The sequence below is a fragment of the Oncorhynchus gorbuscha genome, linkage group LG21, assembly GCF_021184085.1.
Source record: "Oncorhynchus gorbuscha isolate QuinsamMale2020 ecotype Even-year linkage group LG21, OgorEven_v1.0, whole genome shotgun sequence".
Lineage (NCBI taxonomy): Eukaryota > Metazoa > Chordata > Actinopteri > Salmoniformes > Salmonidae > Oncorhynchus > Oncorhynchus gorbuscha.
Window position 1 is genome coordinate 52,811,737 of NC_060193.1, and position 22,772 is coordinate 52,834,508.

General features: G+C 47.6%; 4 protein-coding genes across 5 annotated transcripts; 3 read left to right on the plus strand and 1 right to left on the minus strand.

Annotated features, from left to right (window-relative positions):
• The first annotated feature begins 283 nt into the window (after positions 1 to 283).
• LOC124008717 (cytokine receptor-like factor 1) lies at positions 284 to 7,365 on the plus strand. Of its 2 annotated transcripts, none has more exons than XM_046320230.1 (8): positions 284 to 631; positions 3,258 to 3,536; positions 4,098 to 4,227; positions 4,446 to 4,615; positions 5,299 to 5,531; positions 5,707 to 5,800; positions 5,878 to 6,063; positions 6,673 to 7,365. In XM_046320230.1, the coding sequence occupies exons 1-8, from the start codon at positions 574 to 576 to the stop codon at positions 6,687 to 6,689; spliced, it is 1,167 nt and encodes a 388-aa protein (XP_046176186.1). In that variant the 5' UTR covers positions 284 to 573; the 3' UTR covers positions 6,690 to 7,365. The 2 variants fall into 2 exon arrangements, with proteins under 2 accessions (XP_046176186.1, XP_046176185.1); XM_046320229.1 differs by having other exon boundaries at positions 5,878 to 6,059.
• Positions 7,366 to 7,652: 287 nt separating this feature from the next.
• Positions 7,653 to 10,826, plus strand: LOC124008892 (outer dense fiber protein 3-like protein 2). The gene is made up of 6 exons (XM_046320489.1): positions 7,653 to 9,162; positions 9,391 to 9,501; positions 9,717 to 9,830; positions 9,957 to 10,083; positions 10,166 to 10,352; positions 10,529 to 10,826. Exons 1-6 carry the CDS (start codon positions 9,120 to 9,122, stop codon positions 10,685 to 10,687), a joined length of 741 nt encoding a protein of 246 aa, XP_046176445.1. The 5' UTR covers positions 7,653 to 9,119; the 3' UTR covers positions 10,688 to 10,826.
• Positions 10,827 to 11,030: 204 nt separating this feature from the next.
• LOC124008041 (interleukin-27 subunit beta-like) lies at positions 11,031 to 11,572 on the minus strand. The gene is made up of 2 exons (XM_046318949.1): positions 11,387 to 11,572; positions 11,031 to 11,126 (listed from the first exon to the last, which is right to left on the minus strand). Exons 1-2 carry the CDS (start codon positions 11,570 to 11,572, stop codon positions 11,031 to 11,033), a joined length of 282 nt encoding a protein of 93 aa, XP_046174905.1.
• A 1,909-nt stretch (positions 11,573 to 13,481) lies between these two features.
• On the plus strand, positions 13,482 to 18,970 carry LOC124008469 (splicing factor YJU2-like). The gene is made up of 8 exons (XM_046319765.1): positions 13,482 to 13,622; positions 14,077 to 14,177; positions 14,283 to 14,427; positions 14,527 to 14,661; positions 14,779 to 14,960; positions 17,019 to 17,166; positions 17,251 to 17,422; positions 18,443 to 18,970. The coding sequence occupies exons 1-8, from the start codon at positions 13,599 to 13,601 to the stop codon at positions 18,565 to 18,567; spliced, it is 1,032 nt and encodes a 343-aa protein (XP_046175721.1). The 5' UTR covers positions 13,482 to 13,598; the 3' UTR covers positions 18,568 to 18,970.
• Positions 18,971 to 22,772: the final 3,802 nt, after the last annotated feature.

Below are 22,772 nucleotides of genomic sequence, written 5' to 3' on the forward strand. Positions count from 1 at the left end.
ACACACTGTGTGGGAGTCAAAGTCATCATGAGGAAGTTTCCTATAATGCTCTGTGACTCAACACTCAACAGCCCCCCAGGCAGAAAAGAAGGAGGGAGAGAGAGAAAAGAGGGGGAAAGAGTGATTTGGTGAAAGTGAATGGATCTGACTCCTTGATGCATCACAGGCCAAGAGATGGGGGGGGGGGGAAAAAAGACTGGGAGGAAGAAAAAACGATTGTCGTCTGTGTGGGAAGAGAGAGGAGGAGCTTGAAAAGTATGAACTCTGTGTGTGAAGACGCAGACAGACAGAAGGAGAAGCACTAGAATACTTAACGGAGTTTGGAAAAGCTCACGACTACCGATGGTCTCTTTCGGACCGGAGATGGTTTGCAAACAACTGATCAAATAATAGGTTTGGACCGAGCTTGGGCATGAAAGACTCCTCTTCTCGCATCTTGGGATTGAGGTGCAATTCACCTTGAACCTGTGCGGTTTTCCCCATCCTAACCTGTGTAAATTATACTCTATTAATAGAAGCGTAAAAAGTGGAGAGTTTTCCGACTGAACGAAAGAAGATAAAAGTTGCCATAAAATGTTGTCATTATTATTCTTGATTCTGTACATTCCTGCTGTTGTGTCCTCATCGTCACGTAAGTACAGCAGCTCTTCCATGTGATAACACACTCTGTCTGTAAATCTGGTTTGGTAGGATATAGCCTACTGTTAGATAATAGCCTACCTTGTTAATGGGCTAAACGGTATTGTTTATGCGGGTTTCATAGGGAATGAGTGTACAAAATAATTGCTCTAACAATGGAAAGTCCTACATCTTTTGAAACGATTATCCATAATATTGTAATAATAGTTTGAGGTAAGTATTAAGTGATTTGAACGCAGGGAATCAGATTCAGTAGGCTACCTTATTTTTCCAACCATTTCAAATTAAATTAAATGAACAGGCTAAACTTAATTATAGTGCATTTCATAAAGAAATAAAATAACATTTGAGATCTGTATCCAGCATCAAACATGAGGTAAAATAATGCAATATTGCTTTATGTAAAATATTGCAATATTAAAACAATTTTAAAAAGTAATTTCCATGAACAATCACCAATCACTAGCCCTTATAGATTTGATGAAATGGTGTAATAATAGTCCTAGCTAAACACAGATCTCGGTTTTCTTGACCATGCTATTGAAAAACCGTGTCCCAAGAGGATGGATTTCAACAGGTCGGCTCTTAATTCGTTTAACACACATAGCACTGGGCTGTCACGGAGGCAACACCACGGTGACATCATATGGTCGGGTCTCAGGGAATATTAACCGCCAGCTTAATACAAAGTAAAGTAAATCAATCACAGTTATGTGCTGCGCTATGTCGGCTAGATTTTGTGTCTGAGTCCAGTTTATTTGCATAGGTGAGGTCATAAAACTACGGAGGCCGAGATTACTATTGTCTAACCGTGAACTGTGTATGTGTTTTCAGTTGTTTAATGAAGAAATTAATGTATGCGACAGTAGTGAGCTACTGCCTCTATAGAAAGAAGGCTTGGACTTTAATGGCACAGGAGATTGTTTCCACAGAGTTGCTGGTTGAAGAGCAAGACCCACTGCTGCCATCCCCCCAATGACTCCAGTGATAGATTCATAACAAAGCAGCAATACACGTTTCTCTGAAAGGTTCTTTTTTCCTGGTTTGGATGTGCATCAGCTCTCTCCTCGCCACTGAAGACCTCTAGGCTGCCTTGTGAGCGGTCTCTCGCCTTCCTTTCCATGTCATGTTGATGCTCTCTAGTTGTTGTCCTGTTCTTGTTGTCAGCGTTTCCAGTGTCCCACTCACTCATCATAGTCAAAGTAACTGCCATTCAGAAAACATCACATGGCTCGATATGGCTACATGTGGCATGACTTCTTGTTTCAATTCACTCACATACAAGGCCTCCGTCAAATGTTCCACGTGTGGCGACTTTGTCCCGTAGACGGACAGAAACACAGACTTTCTTTGAACTGTTCCGTGCAGGAGCGTAAAGTAAACAGGGCTTTAGAAACCAGGGGATTAGTCGCTTTCCAAGCATCCTTGAAGGCTGACATCCAGAATCAGGAAGTTCTTAAACCAGAGGCCATTTATCATCTTCACAACACCAGTGCTGTAATACAGGGCTTTAGCTCGACAGCTTGTGTGTTTACTTACATTTAAAGCAATGCTTTTCACCCCTGAGAAACAAACAGGGTGTTGCAGACTTTTGTTCCATCCAAACACTTAACACATCTGATCTAACGGACCACCATCTTGGCTCTGTGCCTGGATGGAAAGAAAACCCTGCCGAAATGATCAATGCTCAGTCTCGGGCATGAACGAAAACAAACATTCTGTACAAGCCGTATAATCAGGGCACAGAACGCTCTCACCAGAAGAAAACACTGTTGCACCTTTAAACCATCATCTGTATGAGCAGCCTTCCCTCTGGGGACCTCCTTTCTAGAAACAAATAGGATTTCACAGCCCATAGTTACTTCTTCGGAACACATCAGGAGGGTAAATACACAAGTGTAATTGCATCTGTCGCTGAGGTCTTTGGACTGAATGTTCTGCTGCTTAATTCAGGGCCATTCCCTCTGCCTGGCCTGTAATACTGCAGTGGTGAGACCATGATTGTTATGGAGCTGGATCATTGTTTGATTGGCTAATCACGGACTGGCTTCCTCTCCACGATGATACATTTACAGCATCAGTGTTGCCAGTGTTTTGGTGTAAATAGTGTGTGTGTGTGTGTGTGTGTGTGTGTGTGTGTGTGTGTGTGTGTGTGTGTGTGTGTGTGTGTGTGTGTGTGTGTGTGTGTGTGTGTGTGTGTGTGTGTGTGTGTGTGTGTGTGTGTGTGTGTGTGTGTGTGTGTGTGTGTGTTGTCGAGGAGGAGTTTTGGTCAAATTAACGTCTTCATATGAGCTTCCTCAAAGCACAACACAGCCTTTTTGTCTGTTCAACACTCATGGCTTGAGAATGAGACTTGTAGAGGTCTGACAATGTGATAAACACTCTACGTCTATGGAAGTGGAAATCTGGGTTCACTACTGACCTGGGAGTTACTGCTGTGTTCTAGAATACAGTAGCCTATTTGTCGGATATTCTCTTCTGAATAATTGAATCAGTAAAAACCCGTCTCTCTCTTTCCCCTCTCGCCTGTCTCTTTCCCTCTGCTTACTGGGAATCAATAGCTCAATCAACCATTCTTTAATCCATGTATTCACTCATCCCATCTCTCTCCCCTCCAGAGATGGCTGGGATCTTCCCCCAGGACCCAGCCCTGCCCATCGGCTCCACCCTCACTGCCACATGTTCAGTCAGCCCTGATCTGGGCCTCCATGCCAGCTCTCTGTTCTGGAGCCTGAATGGCCGCCGGCTGCCCAGCTCTTCTTACAGCGTGTTGAGCCCTACGGCCCTCAGTGTCACCCTTCCGGGCTTGCCAGCCTCTAGGCAGAGGTCAGGGGACAACCTGGTGTGTCACAACCATGGAGGACATGTTCTGGCCGGGTCCTGCCTCTACATTGGGAGTAAGTGGAGCAACACACACACACACACACACACACACACACACACACACACACACACACACACACACACACACACACACACACACACACACACACACACACACACACACACACACACACACACACACACACACACACACACACACACACACACACACACACACACATCTAGCAGCAGCACCTAGCGCACACATAGTTAAAAGTTAACAGTGTTATACCAGTCTTATATCAGAGTACCAACCTGTGGTGGATGAGTAACTGTAGGGTCTTTAGTCCTGTTAAGTCCTGTGTTATTACACCATGTTGTGGTGCATTACTCCCTTTACTATTCCCTGGACATGGAGTCTGACACACACACATACAGGTCTGACATACAGACACACGCACACACACACAGTGTTGTCACAGTGCCCTAATCTCAGCGTGACGTCCCTGTTCAACACCTTGTGTTCAGAAAGGGATGGAATCTTGGCAAAGTACCAGAATTTGAACCCCAGACAGACAGAAGAACATTCTGGACTAAAATATATCCTCTCTCCCTCCATCCACCTTCTCCCTCAGTGCCTCCAGTGAAGCCAGTCAACTTAACCTGCTGGTCCAGAAACACCAAAGACCTGACCTGTCGATGGGCACCGGGAGGACAGGGAGAGACCTTCATCAAGACCAAATACACACTCAAATACAAACTCAGGTACACACTCCTTACACACACTTAATACACATGCATACACACACATTCTAATACAGTCTGATTCTATTATGTGTGTGTGTGTGTGTGTGTGTGTGTGTGTGTGTGTGTGTGTGTGTGTGTGTGTGTGTGTGTGTGTGTGTGTGTGTGTGTGTGTGTGTGTGTGTGTGTGTGTGTGTGTGTGTGTGTGTGTGTGTGTGTGTGTGTGTGTGTGTGTGTAGGTGGTATGGCAGAGAGAGAGAATGTGAGGAGTATAGTGCCGCCCAGCCGTACTCTTGCTACATACCTCGTGACCTCGCCCTCTTCACGCCCTACGAGATCTGGGTGGAAGCCACCAATCAGCTCGGCTCAGCCACCTCTAATGTCATCACCCTGGATATCCTAGACGTGGGTGAGTGTGTGCGTACGTGCGAGTGTGTGTGTGTGTGTGAGAGAGACAGAGACAGATAGAGAGAGAGTAAGTGCCTGAACTTTGACCCTCTGGCTTTAGAGCTTTACATCTGCCCCAGTTAAAAGTTGCCCTGGGGCACATATCCAGGATCAGCTTACCTAGCCCAAGACCTAACAGTAACCATAAGTGGAGAATCGTAAAACTGACCTAAGATAAACATCTAGGACCAACTTCATCCTACTATTTAGATCCCGACCCAAGATTTTGGGGGTGAGGGGGAACACACACACACACACACACACAAATGGGGGAGGACGGGCATTTTGTAGAATGGAAGACCAGACACACCCTGCCTTTTGATGAGCTCATTTTCCTTTTACTCACGCTGGGTGGTCACACACACACACACACACATACACACGGACACACACACACCCTGCGGATGGGGCAGGGTTAGGAAGGTGGGCGATTGACGCGTTACACCACTCGAGTTACTACTCGCTGCTCCCTCCTTTCCCTCCACACTGAAACTAATAACACAACAGTACCTGTGCTGTATGACTTACTGTTACGGTCAGATCCAATTCACTCAGACAAGAAAGAAATAACCATTCTTTTACACAGATCTTTCTGTTTTAAAGTAGTTCTGAGTTACGCTACCTCTTTCCCCTCCCCGTCCACAGTAATGACGGACCCGCCGTCAGGTGTGAGTGTGAGTCGTGTGGGTGACCTGGAGGACCATCTGAGTGTTCGATGGGAGTCTCCCCCAGCCCTCAAAGACTTCCTGTTCCAGGCCAAGTACCAGATACGCTACCGGCTGGAGGACAACTCAGACTGGAAGGTCATGGATGACGTTGGGAACCTGACATCATGTCGCCTGGCAGGCCTGAGACCGGGTACTGTGTATTTTGTCCAGGTACGTGTGTGTGTGTGTGTGTGTGTGTGTGTGTGTGTGTGTGTGTGTGTGTGTGTGTGTGTGTGTGTGTGTGTGTGTGTGTGTGTGTGTGTGTGTGTGTGTGTGTGTGTGTGTGTGTGTGTGTGTGTGTGTGTGTGTGTGTGTGTGTGTGGTAATCCCAGTGTGTTCTATGCAGGTGCGCTGTAACCCAGTAGGGATCTATGGGTCTCGTAGGGCTGGTATCTGGAGTGAATGGAGCCATCCTACTGCTGCTTCTACACCTCATAGTGGTGAGGACGCACACACACACACAGACACGCACACACCCAAACACACACACTCTAACCCCTTCTCTCCCCTCCTACAGAGCGTGTGTTATCAGGTTCGTGTGACTCCAAGTCTGGAGACTCCAATTCTACGTTACGTCGTGAGCTGAAGCAGTTCTTCGGCTGGGTACGGAATAATGCGTATGGCTGCGGCGGCATGTCAATCAAACTCTACGACCAATGGAGAGTCTGGATGCAGAAGTCCCACAAAACACGCAACCAGGTAGGTAAGGATCTAAGTAGAACTCACCTGCACTCGCGTACAACAACCACACACACAGGCATGCACACAGGCATGCACACAGGCATGCACACAGGCATGCACACAGGCATGCACACAGGAATGCACACAGGCATGCACACAGGCATGCACACAGGCATGCACACAGGCATGCACACAGGAATGCACACAGGCATGCACACAGGAATGCACACAGGCATGCACACAGGCATGCACACAGGAATGCACACAGGCATGCACACAGGCATGCACACAGGCATGCACACAGGAATGCACACAGGCATGCACACAGGCATGCACACAGGAATGCACACAGGCATGCACACAGGAATGCACACAGGCATGCACACAGGCATGCACACAGGAATGCACACAGGCATGCACACAGGCATGCACACAGGAATGCACACAGGCATGCACACAGGCATGCACACAGGCATGCACACAGGAATGCACACAGGCATGCACACAGGCATGCACACAGGCATGCACACAGGCATGCACACAGGTCTTATTGAATCATTTGTATCATCATGTTTGAATCGTTCAGCTTTTCTTGTTCAGGGAAATCCTCATAAGTTTTTCTCTCTCTCAGATCCTACAAGGGGATAAGTCATAGTACGCATCACCCCTGCTTTTAAACAACCAGCAACAAAGTCAAGACAACATCATGTATGTGAAAAATGGTTTCCCCGAAATGCTGTGGTTTTGCATACACCATTCAGCGACGGAAGAAGGGGGCAGAAATACAATTTTGGGGACAGTGTCTCTAGCCCTGCCCCATCCGCAGGGTGTGTGTGCTGTAATTATTTAACAAGACGTGGAGGAATAAGACATTGAGGAATAGTCATCTTCTTCTTACTGTGGGAATACTGGCAGCTCTGAAAAGCTAGAGGTCCACAGCACCCTCTAGTGGAAGTTAACATACTGGGAGGAACAGTGGAGACGGAGGACCAGAGTAATGTTTCTAGTCACATCCCAGTCTTAAACCATGACGACCCAATCGGAACTGTCTGTGACCCACTATTTGGGAACCCTGGTCTGGGAGGAGGGGGGGGGGGCATTGTTGTCTGTGTCAGTGTGGAGATCTGTCTTAATAATAAGTAGGGTCAGGAGTTTTTCCTGATCATATGGCCCTGCCCAGGAACACCTCCTGACCATAATGCTAATGTATTTTTCTACAGAATTGTACTATCATATTTAAACTATTATTTTTTGTTACTAAGTTATGTTTGGTTACTGATAATGTTATTGACTTAATTATGAATTATAGTTTGGTTTGAAAGAGTTTGGAAGTCATTCTATTCACACACACTCGCACACACCCCCAGACACACACCCCGGACACACACCCCAGACACACCCCCCGGACACACACCCCCAGACACACCCCCCCGGACACACACACCCCCGGACACACACCCACAGACACACACACCCCCAGACACACACTCACACACACCCCCAGACACACACACTCCCAGACACACATTCCCCCAGACACACACACCCCAGACACACACACCCACAGACACACACACCCCGGACACACACACCCCCAGAAACACACCCCCAGACACATACCCCCAGACACACACACCCACAGACACACACACCCCTGGACACACACACCCCCAGACACACAGCTGTGTTCCTCTATGCACTTAAAGCCTGTCATGTTTCTGTTACTGATATTACACTGGGGGAACAGGAATGATGTTCTCTATATGTCATCTATACATGACTCCATTAACCCAGTTTATGGTGATACATAATTGGTAGCAACCCGACTCTGTTTATCCAGCATGTTTAGGGTCAACGGCCGTGTTGTCTGTCTGATGTTGATGACACGGCTGCAGGGTCCCGTTACTGCGGCCTGCGGGTGTCCTGAGTCAGTGCCTGTTAATAATTAACCCGTGTTTGTTGGTCAGGGCTCTGCTCACAGTCTTTAGTTACCTCTCTCTGCCTCCCAGCACCCTTTATGTAAAGATATCCTATACGGTAACTTAAAGCTACACTCAGCAATATGACATCATTATGCCGGTCAGATTTCTCCTTACAGAATCAGCAGCAATGCACATTAGGGAGAGACAATAGTGGCAGTCTTGGTAAATCTGAATTCTGTTGTTGTTTATGTATATATGTTAAGCAGGAAGTTGCCCCAATATGTGTGATGATATCATATTACTGAGTCTCCCTTTGAAGGGTCAGATTTGAAATACCTCCTGCATCAGAGTGTGTACCAGAGAGACAGAGGGGGCATCTAACGATTGCTGCAGGTGGGCAAAGTGTAGCTAATTGTCGATGCGTGACTAAATGGGTTTAAACCTCGGTCATCTGCGTGCCACAACATTATTATCCAGCTGAGCTAAAGCCTGTCTTCAGTCGCCTGGGAAGTGTACTCATCACATGGTCAACGAGTCGCCTCTATGACACATGAACTCTAAGAAGAGAAGTGAGATGGTGATTCAGGTGTTCCCAGGGCTGCAGAATGGAGATAACGTTTCCTCAGCTTGTAAAGACCATCTATAATTCAGCCTTTGAGGCTGTGCCTTTCCTGAAGAGGCTGGATGGTGCCGGGAGTGAATCAGGGACAGAACAGCAAAGAGTAAAGGGAAGAGAAGGAAGAAGAGAGGAAAGAGAGAGAGAGAGAGATCTGTGTGCACGGAGTAGAGTTGTCAACTTATTCTGGGATACCTTTCGAGTGGTCTAACAAAGTTTTTTTCCCCCCGAGTGGTCTAACAAAGTTTTGTCGACAGACGTGAAGCAGGAAGGACCCTGCTATATATGTTTGGACGAACGGGATCAAACCAGACCGAATCTCTTCTCCTGCTTGTTATTGTTGTGCTGATTGGTGATTGCATTGCTAGCTGCCAGCGAATCACAGGGCTGCCCACACAGACACAACTGACTGCTCTGGGAGAAGGTCCCCCAGCATTCTCTGAGGGTTGGCAACACTAGCTGGGAGTAACAGAGGAACAACGTGTAAAAGAGGAAGAGAGGAGGGTTTGGAAAATAGAGAGAGAGAGAGATCGACAAATCATGGAGGTTAAGAGACGTCCGATAATCGCTGGCAGAGAGAAAGGTTTGTTGAAGACATCTATTATGTAACATGTTTACATTACACCTTTAATTTAATTGACAGGGACAGTATTCAACACTGTCATATTTCTGTTTTAACATCAATGGAAAAGTGAAATGTAGAAGCTCTAGAAACTGGAGGAGCAGGAGTATGGAATTTGTATGTATTTTTGGTTTACATGACTGGAAAATAAACATGATCATTATCATCACCATCATTACTTGTTGCTAGGGCCAGGCCCCGGGCGCTATGCTCTCCCTCCAACCATTGGCTACATCAACCATGACCTCACCAAGCCCAGTAGCCCCGCCTACACCTTCCACAGACGTATGAGCAGCAACAGTAAGTCTCTGAGGTCAATCTCAGTCTCTTTGCCTATTTCTCTTGTATGGTGAGTAGACCTTATTCACACCGTTGCCATAAGGATCCACACTCCAGGCTAGTAGGGCAGGAAGCAGAAGTCTATGGAAAGTACTGCTGACATTTTCCTCAAGTTTGACCTTTAAATTACCCTTTGACCTTTGTTATTATTAATTATTGTGGGTTCTTCTCCACAGTGGTCTCTGTGGATTGCAGTCCAGGACCCCAGTACCACATCGATGACAAGATGACCCGGTTCGGCCGCGTCGGTACCCCTTCTTACTCCATGCTCGGCAGGGCAAGACACTCCGGTGAGACTAGCTACTCCCTGAATCAGATCAATTGTTCAATCAAACTCTATTACCCCAGTGGGCTGCTGGACATTCTTTACATTCTCTCTCTATCTCTCTCTCTCACCCCCCCCCTCTCACTTCTAGCTGAACTCTTCCAGACTCCAGGTCCAGGTGCTTACAGCCCAGAGAAACCTCATCTCAGAACTCCCTCCTACACTATTGGCTCTCGGTCACGCTACCGTATAATGGATTCTGTGCCCGCCCCTAACCGGTACAAATGAAAGAGAGAGAGAGAGGGAGAGCGGGTATAGAGGGACCCTATATCATTCATATCATTCTAATCATCCTTCCAGGTACACCCTCCCTAACCTGCTGGGTTCCCAGGTGCCCCACAAGCCGTCCAGTGCCAGCTACAGCTTGGCGGGGCGCAGACAGGTTGGCGCTCCATCAGAAGACCTGTCCATGACCCCTGGACCAGGGCGCTACAACAGTACTGACCCCAGCGTCTACCTCACACGACAGCCGTCCTTCTCTATGCAGGTTCATAGCTTTATCTTATATTTATGTAGGTATTTAATGAGCTTTTTAGCTATTTATTTATTTATTTACAATTTAATATTTTGTATAGTATTTTCTTGCATATCTCTTCCTCTAAATTAGAGTATTGGGTTGTTTCCCTTAAAATAAAGTTGGATGTGATTTTAATTTTGTTCCAGAGCCGGACTACCCGGGCCAGCGATCAGTCTCAGAAGCCTGGGCCAGGGACCCACAGCCCGGAGAAGGTCCTGCTCCACCTCCCGAGACCTCCTGCCTTCTCCCTGGGCATCAGACACTCAGAGTTCATTACTCCTCTGGTGGTGGTTGTTTCCGACTGATTTTTATGGGAGTTTCACCCTGAGTTTGTGGAAATGCTGGAGTCAGTTCTGAGTTAAATACCACTGTGTTGTTTTAATGAGCACATTTAGCACAATGTTGGAAAGGTGCGTCACAAATAGAGTGTTTTTATTATCATTGTTAAGCCAAGTTGTGGACCTGTGGGTGTGTGTGTGTGTGTGTGTGTGTGTGTGTGTGTGTGTGTGTGTGTGTGTGTGTGTGTGTGTGTGTGTGTGTGTGTGTGTGTGTGTGTGTGTGTGTGTGTGTGTGTGTGTGTGTGTGTGTGTGTGTGTGTGTGTGTGTGTGTGTGTGTGTGTGTGTGTGTGTGTGTGTACATGTGTGTGTTCAGTGTGCAGGCATGGTGACAGTAATAGGTAGGCTCCAATCACTGCTCTGTCCCAGCCACATCAGTTCCATGGAACACACTGAACTAGATACGAACTCTCAGGCGACAGCCCTGGTAGAACTTTCTTGGTGTCCTCAAACGGATCCAATTACAGAGAGAAGGAGAGAGGGGGGAGGAGAGAGAGAGCGTGAGAAAAGGAGAGAAAGACAGTGTCTCACACACACACACACACACACACACACACACACACACACACACACACACACACACACACACACACACACACACACACACACACACACACACACACACACACACACACACACACACACACACTATAAGAGTCTGCACTCACAGTGATCTCATGTGGGGTACCCTTGTTGTCCCAGTGGTATCTGACTTGGTACTTCAGGGGGAAGAGGGTGTGGTCGGACCAGGAAGAGGGAGGGTCCCACTTCACTAACAACTTCAGCTTCCCTGGAACGGCTTGCAAGGTCACATTCACAAGGGGGCAAGCTTCACAGCTGAAGTTTGATACCATAGACTCTATATTCTGTCCTCCCTGTGTAAATAGTGACTTGGATCAGGCAGACCCACCCCAGCCCTCACATCTTTACCAAACCCAAACTGTGGAGTACAGAGAGAGGCACACTCTACCTATCCTCACAACTGAAGAGATCAAAACAGAAACTGATGGAGAGGGCTACAGAGTACCAGAACCAACTAGTGGCTCACAGCCTGTCAATAAATCCAGACTGTTCTGCAAGCGAGAAACCATGTCGATGTAAAGACTGTGGTAGGGGCTTCCACAATAATATAGGCTTGACTAATCATATGAGGATACACACAAGGGAAAAAACGTTTCGCTGTGAAGACTGGCAAATGTCTCAATAACAAAGGAATCTTAAATTGGCCATGCAAGATCTCACACAGGGGAGAAATCTTATTGGTGCAAAGACTGTAGCAAATAATTTGGCAACAAAGGAAACTTGACCATGCATATAAAAAAATACACACGGGTCTGGAGAGGAGAAGTCTTATCAGTGCAAAGACTGGCAAATACTTCAACAAGAAGGCAAAATTGACTAGACATAAGAAATGACATGCAGCGAAAATGAATTGGTGTAAAGACTGTGGCAAATGTTTTAGCACAAAGGTTTATTTATTCAGACATACAAAGCTACACTCAGGAGAAAATCCTTATCACTGTAAAGACTGTGGCCAATGTTTCAACCGTAAGGAAAACTTGACCCTCCATACAATATCTCACACGGGAGAAGTCTGACAGTTGTAATGAATGTGGCAAGTGCTTCAGCAAGATGAGAAATTTGACCATGCACATGAGATCTCACACAGGGGAGAAATCATATCAGTGCAGAGACTGACAAATGTTTTCCTTATAGGACAGGCTTGATAATGCATACCATGATACACAGAGGGGAGAAATAATTTCGCTGAAATGACTGTGGCAAATGCTTCAGACAGACAGCAACTGGGAAGACATATTAAAGGTTGTCACAGCAAGTAGAGAAAATGTTTTAGCTGTAAGGGTCACTTGACTGACCGTACAGTATCTCACACAGGGGTGAAATCATATGGCTGCATAGTCTGTGGATAATGCTTGAATCACAGTGGGCTTTTTTGGGCTCCCGAGTGGCGCAGTGGTCTAAGGCCCTGCATCTCATGCTTGAGGTGTCAATACAGACACTCTGGTTTGATTCCAGGCTGTATCACGACTGGCTGTGATTGCGAGTCCCAGATTTGGCCAGTGTATGCTGTCATTGTAAATAATAATTTGTTCATAACTGAAGTTTAAATAAAAAAATGTAAATAAAATTGACCAAGCATTTCATGTTAAATACAGGAAATTAACTGTATTGCTGTAAAAAAAAACTAAACACTCTGGCAAATGTTTCAGTTGCTCATTGGCTTTAAGGTATCCTGTATGAAATAAAAGCCTTTTATCACAATGAGCCATTTAAAAGATCTTCAGGTCTGTTTTTATTCACGCTATAAACAACATTTAAATTGTCGCAATCCTAGCTAATGAGACACCTTACAATTCCCACCAAATAGGTTGACCCTGTTGGGAAAATGCAGTAGCGTGATTGCCTTTCACGCCAGCAACTCAGGTTCTATTCCCGTTCCCTCAGTTGACAAATATATTTCATTACGTTTTTCTTATTAATAAATGTCATTCTGAAATCCTCTCTCTTATGATGGCAAATGTAATCCATCATTTATAATATTGCTGTGATGCAGATCCATGTTGACACTCGATTCCTTAGATAACGTAGTAGGGACTCAACCCCAGGTTCATGTACACAATAATTGTTTTCAATTCAAATGTAAATCATAAAACAATATTTATAGATTGAGTCAAATCAAATGCGTGTTTTTCTACATGAGCGACTTTTATTATGAAGGCTGGGCCTACCACGGAAGCGGAAGGGATTTTCTGCTCTTCTCAGAGATCGCATTACTGCAAGCTAGCTATATTTCGCTAACATTATCACAGTTTATCCTTCCATTTCTTCGCTAAAGTTAGGTTTTATTTCACATTAAGAATGTCAGAAAGAAAAGTTTTAAACGTAAGTACAATTCTTATTTACTATGTCTTGATTTATTTTCAATTCGCTGAAAACGGGCAGTTGTTTTGCGAATGTAACGTTTGCTAGCTAGCAGCAAGCTGCGTGTTGCTAATCAGGCTTGGCCATTGAAGCAAAAACTTTTCTATGCTCATGACACCAAGTTACACAATAGTAGTAGTTAGATCAATACGCTTAGCTAGCTATATAGCTAGTAGTCGTACTCATTGTACTAGCAAACTAGCTGTTTCTTGCCGATCTTTCCTTATGAGGATATACTGATATATAGCAGGCGCTTGCTGTAAACGTTGAATGTTTTCATCTCTTTATGTGAATTGTGTTTGTCTAATTATTGTATGTTTTCCTCTCGTTGTTGTAGCTAATGACTGATAAAGGCAATGTGAATCAGATATTTCGTAGTTAAATTACACTGCTGACTGTGTTCGTTCTCCTGTAGAAATACTACCCGCCAGACTTCGACCCAGCTAAAATACCCAAACTCAAGCTCCCTAAAGACAGGCAGTATGTGGTCCGGCTGATGGCTCCCTTCAACATGAGGTATGTTAACACTCTACAACCCTGCCCAGAAACCGGTACCATGAGTCGTGAGTGCATGAATGCTTGCGTGTGGTCTGACCCTGTCCCTGCGTGTGTTTCTTGCAGGTGTAAGACTTGTGGGGAGTACATTTATAAGGGGAAGAAGTTCAACGCCCGTAAGGAGACTGTGATGAATGAGCTCTACATGGGACTGCCCATCTTCCGCTTCTACATCAAGTGTACACGATGCCTGGCCGAGATCACCTTTAAGGTAAATCTGTTTCTGCGTGTGTGTGTGTAGACTGAGACATAAAACATAAACTACGTCTTAGAACAGTTTGTGTACTCGCCCAGTGTGTCTTGTCTACAGACTGATCCGGAGAACACAGACTATGCCATGGAACACGGTGCCACAAGGAACTTCCAGGCGGAGAAACTTCTAGAGGAGGAAGAGAAGAAGATAACTAAGGACAGAGAGGAGGAAGAGTTGAACAACCCTATGAAGGTACACTTCTATAAACAATGCTGGAGAATCTGACAGATTGGTGATATGTTCTCTACCAGGTTTCTGGAGAACCGTACCGATGTTGTGTTGAAGAGCCATGCTGATGATCCTTTCTAGGTGTTGGAGAACCGTACGCGGGACTCTAAGATGGAGATGGAGGTTCTGGAGAATCTTCAGGAGCTCAAGGAGTTGAACCAGAGACAGGCTTCGGTGGACTTCGAAGGAATGCTGGGAACATACAAAGAGCTGGAGCAGAGGACTAAAGAGCAGGAGAAGGAGGAGGACGAGAGGGAGACACGGTGAGTACAGACAGGGAGGGAGGAGGACGAGAGGGAGACACGGTGAGTACAGACAGGGAGGGAGGAGGACGAGAGGGAGACGCGGTGAGTACAGAGGGAGTGAGGGAGGAGGGAGGAGGACGACGAGAGAGGGAGACACGGTGAGTACAGACAGGGAGGGAGGAGGAGGACGACGAGAGGGAGACACGGTGAGTACAGACAGGGAGGGAGGAGGACGAGAGGGAGACGCGGTGAGTACAGGGGGAGGGAGGAGGACGAGAGGGAGACGCGGTGAGTGCAGGGGGAGGGAGGAGGACGAGAGGGAGACGCGGTGAGTGCAGGGGGAGGGAGGAGGACGAGAGGGAGACGCGGTGAGTGCAGGGGGAGGGAGGAGGACGAGAGGGAGACGCGGTGAGTGCAGGGGGAGGGAGGAGGACGAGAGGGAGACGCGGTGAGTGCAGGGGGAGGGAGGAGGACGAGAGGGAGACGCGGTGAGTGCAGGGGGAGGGAGGAGGACGAGAGGGAGACGCGGTGAGTGCAGGGGGAGGGAGGAGGACGAGAGGGAGACGCGGTGAGTGCAGGGGGGGAGGAGGACGAGAGGGAGACGCGGTGAGTGCAGGGGAGGGAGGAGGACGAGAGGGAGACGCGGTGAGTGCAGGGGGAGGGAGGAGGACGAGAGGGAGACGCGGTGAGTGCAGGGGGGAGGGAGGACGAGTGCAGGGAGAGACGCGGTGAGTGCAGGGGGAGGGAGGAGGACGAGAGGGAGACGCGGTGAGTGCAGGGGGACGAGGGGAGGAGGAGTGCAGGGGGGAGACGCGGTGAGTGCAGGGGGAGTGCAGGGAGGACGAGAGGGAGACGCGGTGAGTGCAGGGGAGGGAGGGAGGGGAGACGAGTGCAGGGAGGGAGGGAGACGCGGTGAGTGCAGGGGGAGGGAGGAGGACGAGAGGGAGACGCGGTGAGTGCAGGGGGCGGGAGGGAGTGCAGGACGAGGGGAGACGCGGTGAGTGCAGGGGGAGGGGGAGGAGAGTGCAGGGGGCGAGACGCGGTGAGTGCAGGGGGGGCGAGGGGAGAGGGTGAGTGCAGGGGGGGACGCGGTGAGTGCAGGGGGGGAGGGAGGCAGGGGGCGAGAGGGGAGACGCGGTGCAGGGCAGGGGGGGGGCGACGGGAGGCAGGGGGGCGAGAGGGGGGAGACGCGGTGAGTGCAGGGGGGCGAGGGAGGAGGACGAGTGCAGGGGGCGGGGCGAGGGGGAGACGCGGTGAGTGCAGGGGGAGGGGGAGGAGTGCAGGGGGGCGAGGGGGAGACGCGGTGAGTGCAGGGGGGACGGGGGGAGGAGAGTGCAGGGGGACGAGGGGGAGGGAGACGCGGTGAGTGCAGGGGGAGGGAGGGGGAGACTCGACGAGAGGGGAGACGCGGTGAGTGCAGGGGGAGGGAGAGTGCAGGGGGGAGGACGAGGGGGAGACGCGATGAGTGCAGGGGGGAGGGGGGAGACGCGATGAGTGCAGGGGGAGGGGAGGAGAGTGCAGGGGGGGCGAGGGGGAGACGCGATGAGTGCAGGGGGGCGAGGGGGAGACGCGATGAGTGCAGGGGGGCGCGAGGGGAGACGCGATGAGTGCAGGGGGCGAGGGGGAGACGCGATGAGTGCAGGGGGCGAGGGGGAGACGCGATGAGTGCAGGGGGCGAGGGGGAGACGCGATGAGTGCAGGGGGGGCGAGGGGGAGACGCGATGAGTGCAGGGGGAGGGGACGAGGTGCAGGGGGGGAAACGCGATGAGTGCAGGGGGGGCGAGGGGAGACGCGATGAGTGCAGGGGGCGAGGGGGAGACGCGATGAGTGCAGGGGGGGGGAGGAGGACGAGAGGGAGACGCGGTGAGTGCAGGGGGAGGGAGGAGGATGAGAGGGAGACGCGGTGAGTGCAGGGGGAGGGAGGAGGACGAGAGGGAGACGCGGTGAGTGCAGGGGGAGGGAGGAGGACGAGAGGGAGACGCGGTGAGTATAGAGAGGAATGATGAAGAGGGAAATTGTTAAGCAACGCATTACAAAATGCATAAGCATAACAAAATGGTTATGTATGTGTTACAGGGAGATGCTAGAGAGAGCTCTAGTGAAGAGGTTAAGAGACTCTGACTCTGACTCAGACCAGGAGGGCGAGAGCAGCAGCAGACCAAAGAAACCCAGCACAGACAGACCTACTGACATCCTCACCACAGACAGACTCACTGACCCACAGGTAACACACACACCAAACACACACAGGCCTCACAATACATGTTAACCAACATGCCTACTTATGTCCTGTGTGTTGTTTCTGCAGGGACTGTCAGTGGGGGGGGTGAAGAAGGCCAAGGTGGAGAGCTGGGAGAGAAGTGTGGGGGGGCTGGGAGGTGGAGGGGCACTGGGATCACTGGTGTTGAGGAAGAAACCAGTGACCTCTGTCCCCAAACCTGATACCAGAGTAACTCCTGCAGGCTCTAACACACAGACAGGTGAGCTATGGAGGCTTTAACATAAGCTTTATGGCAGGAACTGCAATATCGAAATGACTTTGTATACACCGAGGTGTTTTCCTGCTGAAGGCGTCAGCGTGCTTCAGTTCGACAGGCGCCTAGCCAAACTAGTGTGCTTGTACTCCTTTAAAAGACCTTCGCTCGAAAAATGAGGGAAAAAAACAGTAATAGTATTTTTCATTTTGAGACATTGTAGCCAGTGTACACTTCCCCCTAAATAGAACGCAGGAAATCTGGCATACATTTTTTATTATTATTTTGTTGTACTTTTTCTCCTCAATTTCGTGATGAATCCAATTGGTAGTCAGTCTTGTCCCGTCACTGCAACTCCCGTATGGACTCGGAAGAGGCAAAGGTCGAGAGTCACGCGTCCCCCGAAACACGACCCCACCAAGCCTCACTGCTTCTTGACACACTGTTGTCTTAACCCGTAATCCAGCCGCACCAATGTGTCGGAGGAAACACCGTACAGCTGGCAACCGAAGTCATTTTGACGAGGAGATCTTAGTCGTGCAATTTTACATCTAACTAAGATGTTTGGTGCAGTATTTCTCAATGAAAACATTTGCATTAAAAAAACGAGTCGTCTCGTTGAATAACAAACTTTATTGAAGAATCTCTACTGTTGACCAATCACTGACGAAGGGGCGTAGACTTAGGCTCCGAACTTCAGCTGTTCGGGCACACACTCATTTTTTTCTGGAGGCAAGCCTGAAAAACCCTCGCTGAAAACAGACCAAAACATAGCCATAATATATGCAAGAAGTCTTCCAGCTGTGAAGCATGCGGGCGCCTTTACAGCTGTCAATAACAACAGGATTCTGTCGTTATTGGCTCTTACCAATGTCTCAATGGACAGTGCAGCCCGAGAGGGGACAATTGTAGCAGTATTTTGTCTGTTTGCACTGCAGGAAGTCACTCTGCTCTACATGTTGTAGGGCTGAAGATACTTTTACTGCTATTTCTGTCATTCTAACCTCTCTACTTTCTGCTTTGCAGTTTCAAAGGCAGCTGCTATTGTACCGACGGCGGCTACTAAGCCAATCACAGCACAGAATGGGTCGTCGTCCCTCAGCCTCCTGGGGGCGTATTCCGACAGTGATGACAGCAACAACAGTGAATGAGAGAAAGGCTGGTGACGCTTTGGCAAATCAAAAGGCTCCGTCTGTCTGAACTTTGATATGGAAATGTGTTGATGTGATGTTGGGCCACCTGTTCCACACAACCCAGGACAGTTTTGAATTTTCAAGATCACAAGGATGGTTATTAGGTGTAGCAAAGGGGTAAGCAATTTGATGCCTGTGATGATTTAAAACTGCTGTAGTTGTTTTGGAGTAAATAGTTAGCGGCCTGAATTTTATCATCCTGCTTTGTGATCCTTACCCCCAATGTAATTAGTTTTCACCTGTGATTTTAGAAAATATATATTTGAAATGTTCATCTACCAACTACCCTCTGACTTTGTAAATGTATAAGTCATGTTTTGACTTTTCATTAAATACTTATTTTCTCTTGTGCCCTACCCAATTTGAATACAATGTCTGACTTTTCTGGAGTCATAAAAATGAACTTTAGTGTGTTTTTTATTTACAGTTTTGTGTTATTGGGCAGGGGTCTCTGAACTGGTCCTGGAGAGACACTGCGTGTTGAGGTTGTAAATGTAGGCCTGTGTTGCAGATAGAAATACCAGATGTTTATTTTTGTTTAACCTTTTAACTAGTCATGTCAGTTATGAACAAATTCTTATTTAGAATGAGGGCCTAGGAACAGTGGGTTAACTGCCTTGTTCAAGGGCAGAACAACAGATTTTTACCTTGTCAATTGGGATTCAATCTAGCAACCTTTCGGTTACTGGCCCAATGCTCTAACCACTAGGCTACCTGCCACAAATAATAGAGTTTACTTGATAATTTCATCTACACATGACTTTACCCAAAGATCTCAATTCTCAGCTGTAGTAGGCCGCTTTTGTAAGTTTAGAACATGAAATCAATTTGACAGAAGCAGATAACTTTTTCTAAAATGCTCCTTGATTGAACTTCAAGTTATCAGACCTATATCCATCCTGCCCTGCCTATCTAAGGTCTTCTTCGAAAGCCAAGTCAACAAACAGGTCACTGACCATCTCGAATCCCACCGTACCTTCTCCGCTGTGCAATCTGGTTTCCGAGCCGGTCACGGGTGCACCTCAGCCACACTCAAGGTACTAAACGATATCATAACCGCCATCGATAAAAGACAGTACTGTGCAGCCATCTTCATCGACCTTGCCAAGGCTTTCGACTGTCAATCACCATATTCTTATTGGCAGACTCCGTAGCCTCGGTTTTTCGGATGACTGCCTTGCCTGGTTCACCAATTACTTTGCAGACAGAGTTCAGTGTGTCAAATCTGAGGGCATGCTGTCCGGTCCTCTGGCAGTCTCTATGAGGGTGCCACAGGGTTCAATTCTCGGGCCGACTCTTTTCTCTATATATCAATGATGTTGCTCTTGCTGCGGGCGATTCCCTGATCCACCTCTACGCAGACGACACCATTCTATATACTTTCGGCCCGTCATTGGACACTGTGCTATCTAACCTCCAAACGAGCTTCAATGCCATACAACACTCCTTCCGTGGCCTCCAACTGCTCTTAAACGCTAGTAAAACCAAATGCATGCTTTTCAACCGATCGCTGCCTGCACCCGCCCGACTAGCATCACCACCTGGATGGTTCCGACCTTGAATATGTGGACATCTATAAGTACCTAGGTGTCTGGCTAGACTGCAAACTCTCCTTCCAGACTCATATCAAACATCTCCAATCGAAAATCAAATCAAGAGTCTGCTTTCTATTCCGCAACAAAGCCTCCTTCACTCACGCCGCCAAGCTTACCCTAGTAAAACTGACTATCCTACCGATCCTCGACTTCGGCGATGTCATCTACAAAATTGCTTCCAACAATCTGTTTTGTCACCAAAGCACCTTATACTACCCACCACTGCGACTTGTATGCTCTAGTCGGCTGGCCCTCGCTACATATTCATCGCCAGACCCACTGGCTCCAGGTCATCTACAAGTCCATGCTAGGTAAAGCTCCGCCTTATCTCAGTTCACTGGTCACGATGGCAACACTCATCCGTAGCACGCGCTCCAGCAGGTGTATCTCACTGATCATCCCTAAAGCCAACATCTCATTTGGCCGCCTTTCGTTCCAGTACTCTGCTGCCTGTGACTGGAACGAACTGCAAAAATTGCTGAAGCCGGAGACTTTTATCTCCCTCACCAACTTCAAACATCAGCTATCTGAGCAGCTTACCGATTGCTGCAGCTGTACATAGTCTATTGGTAAATAGCCCACTCATTTTCACCTACCTCATCCCCATACTGTTTTTATTTATTTACTTTTCTGCTCTTTTGCACACCAATATCTCTACCTGTACATGACCATCTGATCATTTATCACTCCAGTGTTAATCTGCAAAATTGTAATTATTTGCCTACCTCATGCATTTTGCACACATTGTATATAGACTCCCCCCCCTTTTCTACTGTGTTATTGACTTTGTTTACTCCATGTGTAACTCTGTGTTGTCTGCTCACACTGCTATGCTTTATCTTGGCCAGGTTGCAGTTACAAATGAGAACTTGTTCTCAACTAGCCTATCTGGTTAAATAAAGGTGAAATAAAAATATATATATTTTTTAAATCACACTAAATTGGCTACTGAACAGGCACTGGTGTGTACTTGACTCAACAATCAAGTGATTGTAACAATGGAAACGACAACAAAAAAAACTGCTCTCTCACACAGTCATACTCCCCACTTGTCCTGGGGAACTAGAACATTCAGGTGTTCTCTTCCACCTCATCTGGCATGGAAAAGGAGATTTGGCCCCTGTCTCCCTGTACAGCATGTCAACTCTCTGCCTGCACATTCATTGTGACACGCTTGCATAGTGTCGTGGCTCTGTTGAAACAGATGTGGTTAGGGCGGTTCAAATGTATTGCTGGCTACTAATGCGTTTGGAATGAAAGATGACACTCGATGCCTGATCAACATGATCATCTGCCGGTGTGGTAGGGTACGTTTCCGAAAGGGGTTTGGCATGTTCTTTATTTGAGCTGCTGATCTCTCCTGGCAGGCTGGCACGTGCCCTGTAGGTGGAGTTTTTGTTTATTGCTAAAAAACACTTTTTTTTAAGTGAATAGAATAAAATATATACATTTAGCCAAAACATTCAAAGACAGCCTGTGTTAAATAGTATAAATAAAAGCCAAAGTTTTTGTTTTTTTGTCAGTAAAAAAAATCTGAAATGTTGGCCATTCATTCTCAGATTCGCTCAGATGTCACTATGTGGTGAAGATCTCTGAGCCCTTGCCTCACACTGATTGTCATGATAAAGATGATTCAGATCCAGTAGGAGTGACATTTTTGGAGAAAGTGGACCCTTGCCTTTTGGCTGCCCAATATGTGGTTTCTGGTTGGGTGAAAATGGAATTGGGTTGAATCAGTGAAGGTAACCTGAAGTGGACTTGTGGTTCTTTTTTTGTGTTTTCTCCACCCAGACGGAGCTGAGGACAAGACCTGTTACTTGCTTTGCTCTCAGAAACAGGGTGCCGTTGAAAGGAGTGATTACTGGGGTAAGGGTGGAGGTGGAGCAACTGAAATAGATGATTCCCGGTGTCTGTGATGCCTGCCATTTGGTGCAACGCAGACCCGATGGCGAGCATGGTGAAACAGAAGAGTCGCTGTCTGTCCTTTTGAGTTTTAATTCTGAGTCGTTACCTGACAAAAATCATGTTAGGCTATATCACTTATCCCGTAAGAGCTTTTGTGCCGAACCCACTACGGTGTTTCAGGTGCCAAGCTTATGGTCATGTTGCAGCAGTGTAGAAGGGAGATTCCCATATGTGAGAAGTGTGCAGGAGGGCATGGGACAAATGACTTTGTAGCATCAGCAGTATGTGTTAACTGTAGGGTAGCCTTGGTCATGACTATCAGTTCCATTACACATACGAGTCATTAGACGAAGGAGTCTTCTGTAGGGGGGAGTTTTGTTAAGAATTACAAAGCTCGGTCTGAACATTAACACATGTATGGTTTTAGAAGCATAAGGACCTTGTCTTTCATATAAAAAACAAGAGTTTTAATTGATACAACTTTATAGTGCTAGGGTTAAGATTCCCACATGGCCATATTTCCATGTTACAGCTCTTGTTTACGGAAAACAGACATATGACAGAGTGGACTACCTGTGCCAATTAGCTATTTGTGTCTCCGAACACCTGTGTGTCAACAGAAGACAAACGCCACAAATGTGTTTTCACTGAAAAATACTGTCC